The 15,734-nt window shown below is 39.0% G+C and overlaps 1 protein-coding gene across 1 annotated transcript; it reads right to left on the reverse strand.

Annotated features, from left to right (window-relative positions):
- Window positions 1-808: 808 nt before the first annotated feature.
- On the reverse strand, window positions 809-13,046 carry ankmy2a (ankyrin repeat and MYND domain containing 2a). The gene is made up of 10 exons (XM_044035117.1): window positions 12,861-13,046; window positions 12,059-12,123; window positions 9,952-10,090; window positions 9,744-9,842; window positions 6,315-6,475; window positions 5,952-6,166; window positions 5,022-5,157; window positions 3,370-3,498; window positions 2,813-2,942; window positions 809-1,383 (listed from the first exon to the last, which is right to left on the reverse strand). The coding sequence occupies exons 1-10, from the start codon at window positions 12,925-12,927 to the stop codon at window positions 1,241-1,243; spliced, it is 1,284 nt and encodes a 427-aa protein (XP_043891052.1). The 5' UTR covers window positions 12,928-13,046; the 3' UTR covers window positions 809-1,240.
- Between the last annotated feature and the right edge of the window lie 2,688 nt (window positions 13,047-15,734).

Below are 15,734 nucleotides of genomic sequence, written 5' to 3' on the forward strand. Positions count from 1 at the left end.
GACGCGTTCTCACGGTCACACGTGCACGCGAGTTACGGAGGTCCACTTACACATATTGACTCGTTCTCACGGTCACACGTGCACGCGAGTTACGGAGGTCCACTTACACATATTGACTCGTTCTCACGGTCACACGTGCACGCGAGTTACGGAGGTGCACTTACACATATTGACTCATTCTCACGGTCACACGTGCATGCGAATTACGGAGGTCCACTTACACATATTAACTTGTTTTTGTGATTAAAAACCTCCTAATCGCTGCAAACGAGCCGATCAAAATATCTCCTCACTGACGCACTCGTCAGCCGTGCTGTTTCAGACCAAAACCACACCCCCAGAATGTGGACTATGTGGCCAGGTACCTGGAAGTGATGTAATAGATAGGCCAGCTCTCAGATACACAGCTCCCCCTCTGGCACGGTGGATGCTCTGCATCTCAGCGGCTACAACGAGAGTAGTTCTTCTTCTACTGCGGCTGAATGTACGCAACCGGATGTGCCCGGACTTGTGCCCGCACCAGGAGGCGCTACGGTGGTGAGAGGAGTGGTGAGGTTAACTGATGACATCATCAACTTACAGTGCCAATCCGCTTCGCAGAGCCCAGTAAAACAATAAAACCCTATTTTCACAGCAGTGGCTGAACTGTTAGTTGTTCTTCAGGGTTTCATAAATGAGGTAATGACGCAGATACACACACAAACACAGCGTTAATTGGAGCTTCCGGTCTATGTCGCCTTTAAAACAACATCCTCTTCCTTCCTCTGTACATGTACCTCACAAAAAAAAACACACCAAACCTGAAATATCCCTTTAATATTATCTTGAAATTTCAAAATACTATTAAAATATACATTTTGGTCAATAATATGCAGCCATGCTATCCACTCACAATCTACCACAACTGATTATCAAATACAAAAACACACACAAACCTCCTGATGATAAATCAAGTACACCGCAAACAAACAGCTCTGATTGGCTGCACAGTCACTTCCTGCTGCCATAATTCCTCGACCATTACATCCACCACAAACATTTTTTTTACATTCACACCTGACCGTTTAATGTGGAAACATGGATGAGGGTCGGCCGCTGTGTCCTGTGATGCTTCAGTGTCCCGCCCCCATAATAGTTCTTGTTGGACCACCAGTCCTTGTCTGGTGCTCACTGTCTCTGCCTGTGAAGGATGAATGGATAGATGGATGGAGTGTGGAGAAGGAGGCTGCTCATGTGGTCCTTAGTTGTCAGCAGCAGGGACGTCGGGGGGTTCTGAGGTTTCTGAAGGAGCCACATCACTGTTGTTGTCCACCGTGAGCTCCTGCATGGAGTCTGTGGCCTCTTGCGTGGATTCTGTGGCATCCTGCATGGCTTTACTCTCCTCTGAAACACAAACACCACTCTTAAAAACATATTCTTAAGGACTCAGCACCAAACTCAGTCTGAAGGAAGGAGCAGTGTCAACTATCCATGATGGATTCTTGATGACAGAGAGATTTCAAACGTTAATTAATTAGACATGTGTTTGCATGTTTGTTCCCCTGTGTAGCATGAGCTAACGCCGGCTAACAGCTAACTGCTACAGGACTAAAAGGAAAGTGTGTGGGTGTCCCAGTTAGCATAATGTTAGCAGGCTAACAGCTTCAGTTGGAGGAAAGCATTTGTGTGTGCGCTCCCTGTAGCAGAATGTTCATTAGCTGACAGTGTGTTTACTAGCCGACGACAGTGTGTTCATTAGCCGACAGGTGTTCAATAGTGTGTCATTGGCCAGTGTGTTCATAGCCGGCGAGTTCATTAGCTGTGTGTCACAGTGTGTATTACAGTGTGTTCACTAGCAGAAAGTGTGTTCATTAGCTGATAGTGTGTTCATAGCACAGTGTGTTCATTAGCCGACAGGTGTTCACAGTGTGTTCATTGGCCAACGACAGTGTTCATTGGCCAACGACAGTGTTCATTAGCCGACCGCGAGTTCATTAGCTGATAGTGTGTTCACAGTGTGTTCATTAGCCGACAGTGTGTTCACAGTGTGTTCATTAGCCGAAAGTGCGTTCATTAGCTAATCACAGTGTGTTCATTAGCCGACAATGTGTTCATTAGCCGACAGTGTGTTCATTAGCTGACAGTAGAGCTGAAACGATGAATCGATGAATCGATTATTATCGATTACTAAATGAATGACAACTATTTTGATAATAGATTAATCGGTTTGAAGCTTTTTTCATGATTAAAACAAGATTTGTGATTATTTAAGCTTCTTAAATGTGAATATTTTCTCCGTTTCTTTGCTCTGGATAACAAAGAAATTATTTAAAGTCAATCATTTTGGTTTGTAGACAAAACAAGACATTTGAGAACATCGTCATTTCCAGGTTTGACAAACACCAATCAACATTTTTTAAGGTTTTCTGATATTTTAATCGATTAATCGAGAAAATAATCGATCGATTATGAAAATAATCGTTAGTTGAAGCTCTAGCCAACAGTGTGTTCATATAGCCAACAGTGTGTTCATTAGTTGACAGTGTGTTCGCAGTGTGTTCATTAGCCAAAGACAGTGTGTTCATATACATATATGTATAAATGTGTGTGTGTATACATGTATGTATATATATGTATATGTATATATATATATATATATATATATATATATATATATGTATACACACATATACATGTATATATATATATATATATATATATACACACATATACATGTATATATATATATATATATATGTATACACACATATACATATATATATATATATATATATATATGTATATATATGTATACACACATATACATAGGTACCTTTTTTCTGCTGCATCCTCAGTTTGGCCATCTCTGCCTCCTGCTTCTCTCTGTGCTCTTGAAGCTTCTTACAAACCTTCTTGTGGGTGAACCAGTGCATCTTCTGACACGCCTGACCACAGTAAATCACCTTTTCAGAGAAAACATAAAACACACACAGCAACAATAAGCGATCATCCTTAATTTTCAGTTTGTATAATCCTGAGTAAAGAGTAAAATATAATTCTGCAGAAACAATAACATACAGGGACAACAAATAGTAGTTGAAGTTGTTGATCCAATGTTGCCTCCATCACTAAGATCAAATGTCTTATTTTAACACTTCCATGTTTAAAATCCTTCATTTCAGTTTACTTCAGTGAGACAAAGTGGCCCACATGAGCAACTCCTGAGTCCCCCGTAGACTAAAAATGATAAATTTCCCTATGGACTTTGATGTGAGCAGTTTACAATGTGACAAAAATGTTAAGATATTGTCAATATTTCTGCTTAAAAGATTCAGTCAACAAAAGTTACAAACAAAAGTACACACATGAACTCAGTTGTTTTCTTCTCACCATTTTACACATGGAGCATTTCTTCTCGGCTCCTTTCTCTCCACAGGACGTACAGAACTCTGCGTCCATGAAGCCAACCTGACCCGTGATGGCCTGAGTCAGCACCGACAGAGCTGTGGGGTCGTTGCCCTGTGACAACGAGGAGGAAGAAGGCTTTACAATAACAGTGACAGTACTCATTTTCAGAATAAGACTGAATTATTTCTTTCATAGTTGGAGCACAATTTCTCAGTCTTCTGATGCCAGTGTAGATAATAATTAACTATTTTTGATCATCAATTAATCAGTTTTTTTAATAATTAAAACAAGCTCTCTGACTTTTCAGCTTCTTGAATGTAATTTTTCTGATTTTATCTGATTTCAAAGATAAATTATTAAAACCGACTTAGAGCTGAAACAATTAATCGATGGATCGATTATTAATCGATTGCTAAATTAATCGCCAACTATTTTGATAATCGATTAATCGGCTTGAAGCTTTTTTCATGATTAAAACAAGATTTCCAATTGCTTAAGCTTCTTAAATGTGAATATTTTCTTAAATTCTTTGCTCTGGATAACAAAGAAATCATTAAAAGTTAATCATTTTTGTTTGTGGACAAAACAAGACATTTGAGAGCATCGTCATTTCCTGGTTTGATGAACGCAATCAACATTTTTTTAAGATTTTCTGACATTTTATGGACCAAACGATGAATCGATTAATCGAGAAAATAATCAGTGTTAGCCGTCAAAGACTCGACAACGGGTTTGTTTCACCGTCTGTGAGCAAACCAGCGCACAGAATATGAAGAACATGAGAAGCTCGAGCAGTCAGCTGTCGACCAAGAGCGGCCAGCTAACGTACAAACAGGTTAATGTGTATCCACATTCTCATGTGAATGCCTAGTTTAAAATGCTCTCATGATAGTTTTTGTTGCTCGTTGTGCAATATTTTATAAAGTAAGTTTAAGTGAATAAGTAAGATCTGTTTTGATTTTTGTCAATATTATCATTAACATCTAATATATTATTAACAAGAACAGCAGGTACAACAGGCCTTCCATGTTTTTACCAACACGTGTTTGAGGATTGCAAAATATCGACAAATCCGGCAATATGGCAAAATCCCCAAAAATATCGGGATACTGATTTTCATCAATATCGCACACCCCTACTTAAGACATTTGAGAACATCAACATTTATAAATAAATACCAGCTTACTGTATATGACATATTTTAGCTGTTAACTATGCTACAAAACCCTGTATAAAAGAGACGATTGGTATCATATTTATATTTTTATATAATTCCTCTGATGTTATTTTCAAGAAATAAAGAACTGATGCTCAGCAAAATTTCTGTGGATGCAGGTTTAGACTCAAGAAATTATTAAATACTTATTTTGGTGTTTACTGGAAACAAGGGCTAAGGGTTTCTCTGAGAAAATAATTGTTCATAAAAAACATTTTTCTACACAATCATTAAATTCTCTGCAAAAATGTGGAGTTTAACAAAAGCTATGTGCACACCGAATCCATCCCAGTGGATGAAATCTGATTTATTTCTGTATTAGAAGTAGCATTCATTCAGTCTGATGTTTCTAAAAGATTGTTTTTTTTATATCAAAAAGAGACATCTTTGTTTTCAGAGATATTTAAAGCAGACTCACCATCTCCACTGGCGCGATGCTCCGCACCAGCTGCTGCAGCAGCGTGGCGTCGCAGTATGGAAACTTGCGAATGCATTCTCTGATAAATTTCTCCTGATATACGGGAAAGCCATCGTTTTCCCGTCCCTTTAGTAAACTGCAGGAGAGAGCGAGAGAGAGACGTGGAGTTAGACTTCCAAGTTGGACATGGACATCACTTTCACGATAAAAAGGAATTCCAGGACAGAGTCGATCATCTTGTAAAAACAAAATGGCTGCAAAGACAAACAATCCATCCTTTCTCCTCCTGCATCATTTTTTATCACAGATTTTAAGACATTAAGAAGCTCCCACAGAGGAAGAGAAATACACATTCTCTTTTCTACCACTTATTATTTAACATCTCAGATGTGGTTGTATGAGGTTCTGCTCGCTCTTGGCTTGGAAACAAGGAGAAACACATTTGAGCCGCTTAACAAATCAAATTAAATCTATGCCCACTGAAGTCTTCAGTATTTTAAAACATGTTTTCCACTTTTTCTCAATGTTAAACAGCTTTTTTGCTGGATATTTAAGTTTAATAAATCACTAAATCAGTCACTCACTCTCCCACACCGAAGTCCGTTAAAAAAACAGTACTTTTAGCTCACAGGAGCTGCTGGTCTTCTACTGCCTCATGTGGTCAGTTTGTGTCACTGATGTTAATCCAAACAAGAGATTTCAAACACAGAAATCACAAAATCACACGTTTGAACTTACGGATGAAGGCATTAGTGGATGATCAACTCCGGTGAAACTGTGATGTTAAAATCACTGATTTTCTCCATGGGGTTTGGTGTGGGAGAGTGAGTGATTTACACAGGGACATAAAATGAGGTTTCCAGCCACAAAAGTCCATCTAAGAGTGAAATTAAGAGACAAAAGTGTTCTTTAACAGTTGCATTCTCTTGCCTCTTGACGAGTCCGTCCAGTTTGCCCTCACGCTCCTTGAGGACAGACGCACACTTGGCCAGCACGCAGCTGACATAGTGCATCTTCATGGCCAACACCTCGTTCATGTCCTGCTGCTTGATGCACTTCTCACAGATGAGCTCCATCACGCGGCGACATTTGTCCAGAGCGTCTGCCTCTGCCAGCAGAGGGTTCTCCTTCACCAGCATCACCATCTGCAACAAACAACTTTTTATTTAAAGATCATGTTTCACTACAAACTATTTGTTGTTTATAAAATGAAGACGTTACTGAACCAATGGTTGATGAAGAGACAATAACTCTGATCACCATTGTCTCTGTCCCCGTCCCCCCGTGTCCTACCTTGACCGGGTTCAGGTTGGTGCTCATGATGACCTTGTGGAGTGGACCGGCCAGTTTGGGTGGCAGCTTGGGCTCCTTCTCCAAACCCTGAGGTCTGGTATAGTAGTCGAGTCTGGCACGGGAGAAGAAGTTGTTTATCACGGTGACGCAGTCGTGTTGTCCTGAGGAGAGAACATCACATGTTTACCATCACAGTTCATTTTCATTGGAGACAATTATGTTACCAAATGTGGAAACAGCTGATTATCAAGGGTTTTCAATGATTTATGGAATATTTTAAAGTTTCTTCTTCTTTTTCTGCTTTTACTTAAATTTAACCTTTTACTTTTTCTGCTTTTACTTAAATTGAACCCTTTACTTTAACTTAAATTTAACCCTTTACTTTTTCAGCTTTTACTTAAATTTAAACCTTAACTTTTTTTGCTTTTAATTAAATTTAACCCTTTACTTTTACCTAAATGTAACCCTTTACTTTTTCTGCTTTTACTTTAATTTAACCTTTTACATTTATTGCTTTTACTTAAATTCAACCTTTTACTTTTTATGCTTTTACTTAAATTTAACCCTTTACTTTTATAATAGGGGACATATTATGCAAAATCAACTTTTTAGCCATTTCAATACTTATATTTGGGACTCTGGAGGCCCTACCAGTCGCCAAAGTGTGGAAAAAGAATACTCAGTCATGTTTTCGTGGTTCCCCTTAGTGTAAGTATAGGCGATAAAACACTCCATGTTGAATTCCCTGCGCTTATGACGGCAGCATGCGCATTTCACCGCGAATGTTACCGCCCCACCAGTAAGTTTACTTGGAGAGCTCCAAGTGGTGGCAATCAGCGGTGCTGCACTCTCTGTGAAAATCAGTTCGGGGCATAGGGACAGCACCGCTGATCGCCACCGCTGATCGCCAGCTCGCCGGAGCACCGGAGCTGGTCAGCGGTGGCGAGGTCTCCGGAGCACAGTCACTGGTCTGATACAGTAACATACAGCGGCAGTTTATGCAGCTCGCCGCTGGCGATCAGCGGTGGCGAGGTCTCCGGAGCACAGTGGCGTTCAGCGGTGGAGAGGTCTCCGGAGCACAGTCTCCAGTCTGATACAGCAACATGCAGTTTATTCAGCTAGCTGCGCGCCGCTGGCGATCAGCGGTGGCGATCAGCAGTGCTGTTCCTAAGTGTTTTTAACTGATTTACAGTTCGGCACTGTTCGGCTCGATCCTTATGTAGGACGTCTCTTCCTGTGACGGCACTCTCGCTGTTTTCTGCGCACACTGCCATGTTGATATTGTCAGAGAACTAGTGGAGGGAGGGGAAGACGAATAGAGCTGTAAAGCGCTGTAAAGAGGACAAATCAGAAACCCCCTGGAAGAAGTGGGTGTGTGTTTGCCTGTGTCTCATTTGCATATAACGGGACCATGCACGAAAACCAAGCGTTCTGAAAGGGGCGGGTTTAGCAGGGTTATTGAACTACTATTATGCTTCATCCTTATGGTATTTTGACCAAGGCATGTCACTGACATGTTCATTAGGACACCAGGGAACTATTTTAATGGGGGAAATAGGGTATAATATGTCCCCTTTAAATTTAACCTTTTACTTTTTATGCTTTTACTTAAATTGAATCTTTTATTTTTGTGCTTTTATTGTAATTTTAATATAGTGTCATTATTATTGGACTAATACAGACATCAAGTATCATATCAGCTAAAATCTTGTTCAGATCATGGATCAAGAATAACATGTAATAAAAATCTAAAAACCTCACTCTATTAATTCACTGCATCACAGAACGATTTGAGCAGTTATTTCTTTTTTAAACTAACAAAGAAGTGTCCATCTTCTCTGTATGTGGACGACATGTCAACTTATTTGTAAGGTATCGGCCAATACTGGTTTTTCCAATGTATTTCAAATGTATTATTGGACATCGGCAAACCACTAAAGAGCTGCTTCCTCTTTGATTTCTATGCTCGCACCCTCTACAACATCTACACACGTGGACAAAATTGTTGGTACCCTTCGGTTAATGTAAGAAAAACTCATCTGACAAAAGTAATAATAAATAAAGATTCTATGAAATAAATAACCAATGAAAGTCAGACATTGCTTTTCAACCATGCTTCAACAGAATTATTTAAAAAAATTAACTCATGAAACAGGCCTGGACAAACATGATGGTACCCCTAGAAAAGACTGAAAATAATGTGACCAAACGGACATGTTAATTCAAGGTGTGTCCACTAATTAGCATCACAGGTGTCTACAATCTTGTAATCAGTCAGTGGGCTACAGGTAGTCACTGTGCTGTTTGGTGACATGGTGTGTACCACACTCAACATGGACCAGAGGAAGCAGAGGAAAGAGTTGTCTCAGGAGATTAGAAAGAAAATTGCATGTTCAAGGTAAAGGCTATAAGACCATCTCCAAGCAGCTTGATGTTCCTGTGAATACAGTTGCACATATTATTCAGAAATTTAAGATCCATGGGACTGTAGCGAACATCCCTACACGTGGCCGCCGGAGGAAAATTGATGACAAATCAAAGAGATGAATAATACGAATGGTAACAAAAGAGCCCAGAAAAACTTCTAAAGAGATTAAAAGTGAACTTCAAGCTCAAGGAATATCAGTGTCAGATCGCACCATCCGTCGTTGTTTGAGCCAGAGACAACAAAGAAGAACACCAATGTTGAAAACAAATCATAAAAAAGCCAGACTGGAATTTGCCAAACTACATGTTGACAAGCCACAAAGCTTCTGGGAGAATGTCCTATGGACAGATGAGACAAAGATGGAACTTTTTGCCAAGGCACATCAACTCTATCTTTATAGACGAAAAATTAAGCATATCAAGAAAAGAACACTGTCCCTACTGTGAAACATGGAGGAGGCTCTGTTATGTTCTGGGGCTGCTTTGCTGCATCTGGCACAGGGTGTCTTGAATCTGTGCAGGTTACAATGAAATCTCAAGACTATCAAGGGATTCTAGAGAGAAATGTGCTGGCCAGTGTCAGAAATCTTGGTCTCAGTCGCAGGTCATGGGTCTTGTAACAGGACAATGACCCAAAACACACAGCTAAAAACACTGAAGAATGGCTAAAAGGAAAACACTGGACTATTCTAAAGTGGCCTTCTATGAGCCCTGACCTAAATCCTATTGAGGATCTTTGGAAGGAGCTGAAACAGCCGTCTGGAAAAGGCACCCTTCAAAACTGAGACAACTGGAGCAGTTTGCTCATGAGGAGTGGGCCAAAATACCTGCTGAGAGGTGCAGAAGTCTCATTGACAGTTACAGGAATCGTTTGATTGCAGTGATTGCCTCAAAAGGTTGTTTTTTTTCGTATTTTTTCTTTCATTAACCGAAGGGTACCAACAATTTTGTCCATGTGTGTATAGCAGTGTCATTTATCGACCTTGCCACAACCACACTCACCGACAAAGGCAGCCATTTGTGCGGCCGTTCTTCCGACTGAGTTGACCACATCCGTTTCCGCTCCGGCGTCCAACATCATCCATGTGATGTCCGTCTTTCCTGCAGAGACAGAGGAAAAGGAGGAGTCACGTCACAACACACACAGACACACAGACACAGCGGGACTTTTATCATAATAACAGGATAAACTGTTTTTTTGGTGTCGTACCTGACAGGCCGGCGAACATCAGCGCCGTGTATCTGTGCTCGTGCTCGTTGCAGTTCACATCTGCCCCGTGTTGCAGCAGCAGCTTGCACATGTCGGCTTTTCCTTTGTAGGCGGCATGCATGAGAGGTGTCATCCCATACTGTGGACACACACAAAACACTCATAGCTCACACTCACACATTTCTAAAAAAAAAACTAGGAGGGATATTTTTTAATGACATGTATGTATTGGATGTTATTAATGTCTCACATAATCTAAATTGACATTATTTTTATAATTTAAAGTCTATTTCTGCACTGTCTCAACATGTGTAACACATTTGAATATTTACTCTTTCAGCAAAACCAACAAGATTTATATCTTTAAAATACACTAAAGGGATCATTTTTAAGTGCGGTTGTATGAGGTATTGACACTCACACTCTCTCTCACACACGCACACACTGAGTGCTGACCACATTGTGGACACACCATTCCAGGAAACCAGTGCATGGATCCATGGACATTTGCCATCACTGACACAAGGAAAAATGGATTTTAACCACTTAACAAAAGCCCCACGTAATAAGCAGCTGTTTTTGCTCCTTTCTCTTCCTGTAAAACAGCAATTTCTGACTGTAAATTCAAGTGTATTAACTGCTTTCTCCCCCACACCAAATTCCATAGAGAAAATCAGAAAATCATTTTTAGCTTGTGGGGACACAGGAGCTGCTGCTCTACTGCTGCCTCTTTTTTGTACATTTAGAGCACTGAGGAATATACAAGCAAAAAGGATTTCACCACAGAAGTCACATAACCTCTGAACTTACAAAAGGAGGCAGCAGTGGATCAACAACTCCTGTGTGCTGCCATGTTAAATCGCTGATTTTCTCTATGGGCTTTAGTGTCGTGAGTGAGGTGTTTACAAAGCGATACTAACTTCTGTTTCTTGTCGGTGCAAAAATGTGCAAAAAATGTTTAATGGCAGGAAACAGCAGAAAACATGCTTTTAATATATTGTACATTTAAGCAGGTGTAGATTGTATAAGGCAAGTCCTTTGTTTGGTGGCTAAAATCAGGTTTTTCTTCTTTCCAAATGTCCAAACGTTACTTATCGTCTCAATAAAATCAAAATAAAATCACAGCGTAGTTCAAATACATTTCACAGTAGATTAAAACTATCATAAAATTATTATTATACAGCATATTTGCCAATAATCAACTTTTATTTTTAACTCAAACAACAAAACAGATGCTGCTGATAAAGAAAAAAAGAGGATTCTTGCAACACTTGACTTTGACAGTTGGACACAGAAGGTGACAGAAAACAAGAAAGCAGCTCCTCCACAGTCCTTCACTGTGGCGTCTCACGAGTCCTCTTGTCCCACACATATGTCAGTGAACAAAAGACGAGCTCTGCCAGAAAAAGATCTTTACTCTTCTCACACAAAAGCTGTCACCCTGAAATGCTCTGTAGGATGAGCCTCAGTGTCTTTATGTGTTCAGAACACTTAGTGTTCGAGCAAGATGGAGGCTAATGTGTCCTCCCCAAAATCCTACCAGGCTGTTTGACATTTGAAAACTGGTTCTTCTATCTGTAAAGTGCAGATTATGGTACAATAGGTGTTTCCCAAACATCAAAATGGCGACACCAGTGCAAAAAATAAGAATATAATCACATTTGAGAATCCAAAATGACAGATTTTGTAAAAACAAACAAAAAGAAATAGCAACATAAACAATTTAGTTTCAGAACAGTTGGTGATTGGTTTACTGAATGATTCATTGTCTTAACCCTACATTATCAGTTTTTGCATACAACACAAGTGAAATTAAAAAAACGTACTCACTTACTAACAGATTTATGAATCATCAAAATAACTGGCAACATTGTTTCTCTATGAAAATACAGTCATCTAAGAACTTGAATAAAGGAGCAGGGCATGACCAAAGTCCAGCAATAAGTTATAACTGCTGCATTAGAGAATTACACAGTTATTAGCAACTTAAAAATGTCACCAGAACAACAAACTACTATTTCAGATTTACGGCCCAAAAAAGATTTTTCAACTGATCCAATTGCGGTTGTTTTACAATCAATTTGATACAAAACAGAAATGATGTTACCTCGTCCAGACAGTTGACGCGAACATCTTTACAGCCCAGCAGCCTTGACGCCTCTTGAACATTTCCTAATAGCAAAACAAAATTCATAATTTTAAGAAAACTGCAACAACCACCACACTTTAAAAACGTACTGGCTCTCAGTTCCGACTAATTATATTTATCCAACTTAACAACCAAAGTTATTGCTATTTTGAAGTCGCAGAATCTTTATGATTATATTCGTGTTTTTTTATTATGCTACTGAAAAGTCTTATTTTTGAAAGTGCTACATGCATAACTATGGAAGCCCATTTCCACCAGTGTGATGGAAAAAAGGATCCTGTAATTCATTATAATGACTTATATTTTGAGATACTAAGTCATTATAATGAATTACAAGATCTTTTCTTTCCCATCACACTGGCTGAAATGGGCTTCCATACATAACATTAGAAATAGTATTATTAAGCAATAGTTTATGTATTTATAATCCGTCTACCTGCCCTATTTTCTGAGATTTATTCACAACTACGGTCAAAAATTGAGTCACAATACGCATTGTAGTACATCTGCACTACTTTTAACCTACAGATTGACATGAAGACAGGAGGCTAATGTTAGCTGCTAACAAGCCGTGCGCTAAAACTAACCATTTTACCACAAGTACTGTGATATAACAGAGCAGTCACTGAGCGCTGTATGTGTTTAAACTGATATCACGTTTGTGTTGTTTGTAATATTAATTTAACACAGGAGCTAACGGTGGCTATAGCAGCTGCACGGTTTCCTTCAGGGATTAGCGTTAGCCGAAAGAGGCACTTACCTGCAGAAATAACCTCAAACAGTTCCTTCTCGCTCGTGGACAAGTCTCCTTTCTTAGTAGAAGACATGTTGGTGATTGTCCGTTTAAAATTCAAGTATATAGGCGCGAGTGACACGCGTAGTTAATGTGTTTTCCCTGACTCTGACAGGCTGTGGAGGGTCGACATGGATTAAGCTAGCCCAGGTCGAGCTGTCAACTGGAATGTACCATTGCTCTCTTTTTGCAGGGGGATCTGTATCACATTAAAATGTAAAAATCATCCTAATACGACAACAAAAAATTAAGATATATTGTGTTCATCTGTAAAAATAAAATCCAGTTGTAGAAAACCATATTAGTACTTATAATGATTACCCGACCCCTTTTATTGAATCGAAATAAAGCCCCAGAATCATACGTCAACGTCGGCGCCATATTGGTCCGGGCAACACCAGCATAGAATCTCATTAAAGTAAAGGTTTTTACTTTTCTCGAAATATATCAATGACTAATTTTTCTGTGCAAATATGCCGTACAATTTATACAGTAGCTAACACTATTTTTATCATGTTATGTAAATACATTGTACTGCTGTAACGCATAATGCTCAATTTTATCGCTTCACATAGATAAAAAAAACAACTGATCAATCAAAAGTCATCAAAAGTTAATGTTATGTTCTGTCATCCAGAAAATATACTTCTATAGGCTATATAGATAGAGAGAATAAGTATGACATATGACAATAAAAGCTCCCAAAATCCACCAGGTGTCACTGTTTCCAGTAAATACTGCATTTACAACTCTTAGCATAAAGGTGGCGACAACATTCAAGAAATGTGAAATACACAGCAGTACAGCAGGCCCATCTGTTCACACGTGAGTTAAGGGGTCCATGACACTAAGGTGAAATAAAATAAAACAAAATTTACTGTGAAAATTGTTATCACTTTGTGTAAATTATTCACACAGTAATTTAACAGCGATGTTTTATGTTGCAGCAGGATTATTACGCCCAGGCAAAAGGTTGAATGAAGTGAGCTGGAACCAATTTACAGAAGTTAGTTTTATACTGTCCAAAGTATTGACTTCCATTCACTGAGAGAGGACAATGTTTCAGCAGTGTGAATCAACTTCATGAGGCATGAGGCCACACTCACAGACACGCACACACACACACACACACACACACCGTTTGTACAGCTACCATAACCTTAAAACCCTGTCTAAACAAGACCTGTGTAAATTGTGAGCAGACAAAACGTCCTTGCAAAGATAGTTTTAATTAAAAATTCAAACCCAAACCAAAGCTAACTCTAAACCCTAACCCAAATAGAGCCGGTTAATGTCTAACCATAACCTTAAACCTAACCTGAACCCAGTTATTACCCTCAAAAACCCGTTTAAAGTTGTGAGGACCAGAAAAAAACATCCTCACAAAAACAGGTTAAATTCAAAATTCAACCCTAAACCCTAACCCAACTGAAACCTCTTAAACTTATCTGAACCCAGTTCTAACCCTAAACCCTCCAAAAAGCCCTTTAAAGTTGTGAGGACCAGAAAAAAAAACTGTTTATGTCTCATCTTAACCTAGCCACAATTGAAAACTTAAACTCTGAGGTTTTGTCTCATTTGGACCAGGTTTTGGTCTCCACGAGGACTCCTGGTCCTGACAAGGTCAGTGTTTATGCCAGAAATAACCCCCCATATTCACACACCTGAGACGTCACTCTTTGGTGTCAGGTCAATGTTTCCAAGGTGCTTTGTCTCGTTGTGATGCAGGCACAAACCTCTTTTGGCTCCAGGGCAAGAAGTGTAACTCTTACCTCATGAAGTGTGACTCCGCCCAGGTTCACATCTGGCAGCTGTGAGGGAAGTAGACTTCAAAGCACATGCTAAACGTGTTGTCCACCTTATATATGTATATATATATATATATATATATATATATATATATATATATATATATATATATATATATATATACATATATATATATGTTTATATTATGACATTATCATCATCAGCATAGAGAGAACACTTCAGAGTTAATGTTAGGTATCTGACATTTACGGGTGATTTTCTTGGTGGATTATTTTAGTCGGTGCTGTTTATATATAACCTCCACAGATTATTAGAGTGTTTTTTAAACTTTCACCTATAGAGGGCACTGTTAATCCTGACATGCTGTGTTTGCTCGTGAACATCTGCTGGAGGTATGACTTCACTGTAGAAGAAGGGAATAAATGAGAAGGAGACAGTGAATGGAGAAACACCAAAGGGTGCTCCAGGCACTTAAGATTTGAGAAATTACAATTAAAGGGATAGTTCAGGGGTTTTGTGAGACAGTGTAAGCTTCAGACGTGGATGCATTATATGATACGATATACATTACATGTCATTTAGCAGACACTTTTATCCAAAGCGACTTACAAGGGAATTAAGTACAACCTGCCAGGGGTGGAGTTGAACTTGCAACCATGAAGTCTTTTGCACACAGGGTACAGGTCTTAACCACTGAGCCACTCCACCTGTGGATAACAGAATTGTGTATACCTACAATGACCTAGAGGATTACAATACAGTAATAATAATAATAATAATAACAATAATAACAAAATATGTTGTGTTAGACAGACAGATAGATAGCTGTTAGCAATCTTGTTCAAGAGGTAGATAGATAGATAGATAGATAGATAGATAGATAGATAGATAGATAGATAGATAGATATATCTATATATGAAGATATATTAGCAATCTTGTTTTTTAGATAATTTGTGGTTAATCTTAAGATAACGTAGAGCTACTGTATATAATGTGAAACTACAGTCAGAGAGATTTACATTACATTTAGCAGACGCTTTTATCCAAAGCGACTTACAATAAGTACAATT

The sequence above is a fragment of the Solea senegalensis genome, linkage group LG9, assembly GCF_019176455.1.
Source record: "Solea senegalensis isolate Sse05_10M linkage group LG9, IFAPA_SoseM_1, whole genome shotgun sequence".
Lineage (NCBI taxonomy): Eukaryota > Metazoa > Chordata > Actinopteri > Pleuronectiformes > Soleidae > Solea > Solea senegalensis.

What these genes read in the sequence shown, in the direction of transcription:
- ankmy2a (XM_044035117.1), bottom strand. Translation starts at nt 12,927, where the DNA reads ATGTCTTCTACTAAGAAAGGAGACTTGTCCACGAGCGAGAAGGAACTG. An exon ending in CTGGACGGACTCGTCAAGAG is followed by an intron (nt 5,158 to 5,951) that starts GCAAGAGAATGC and finishes TCTCTCCTGCAG; the next exon opens with TTTACTAAAGGGACGGGAAA. An exon ending in GAGGATGCAGCAGAAAAAAG is followed by an intron (nt 1,384 to 2,812) that starts GTACCTATGTAT and finishes TTTGTGTTTCAG; the next exon opens with AGGAGAGTAAAGCCATGCAG.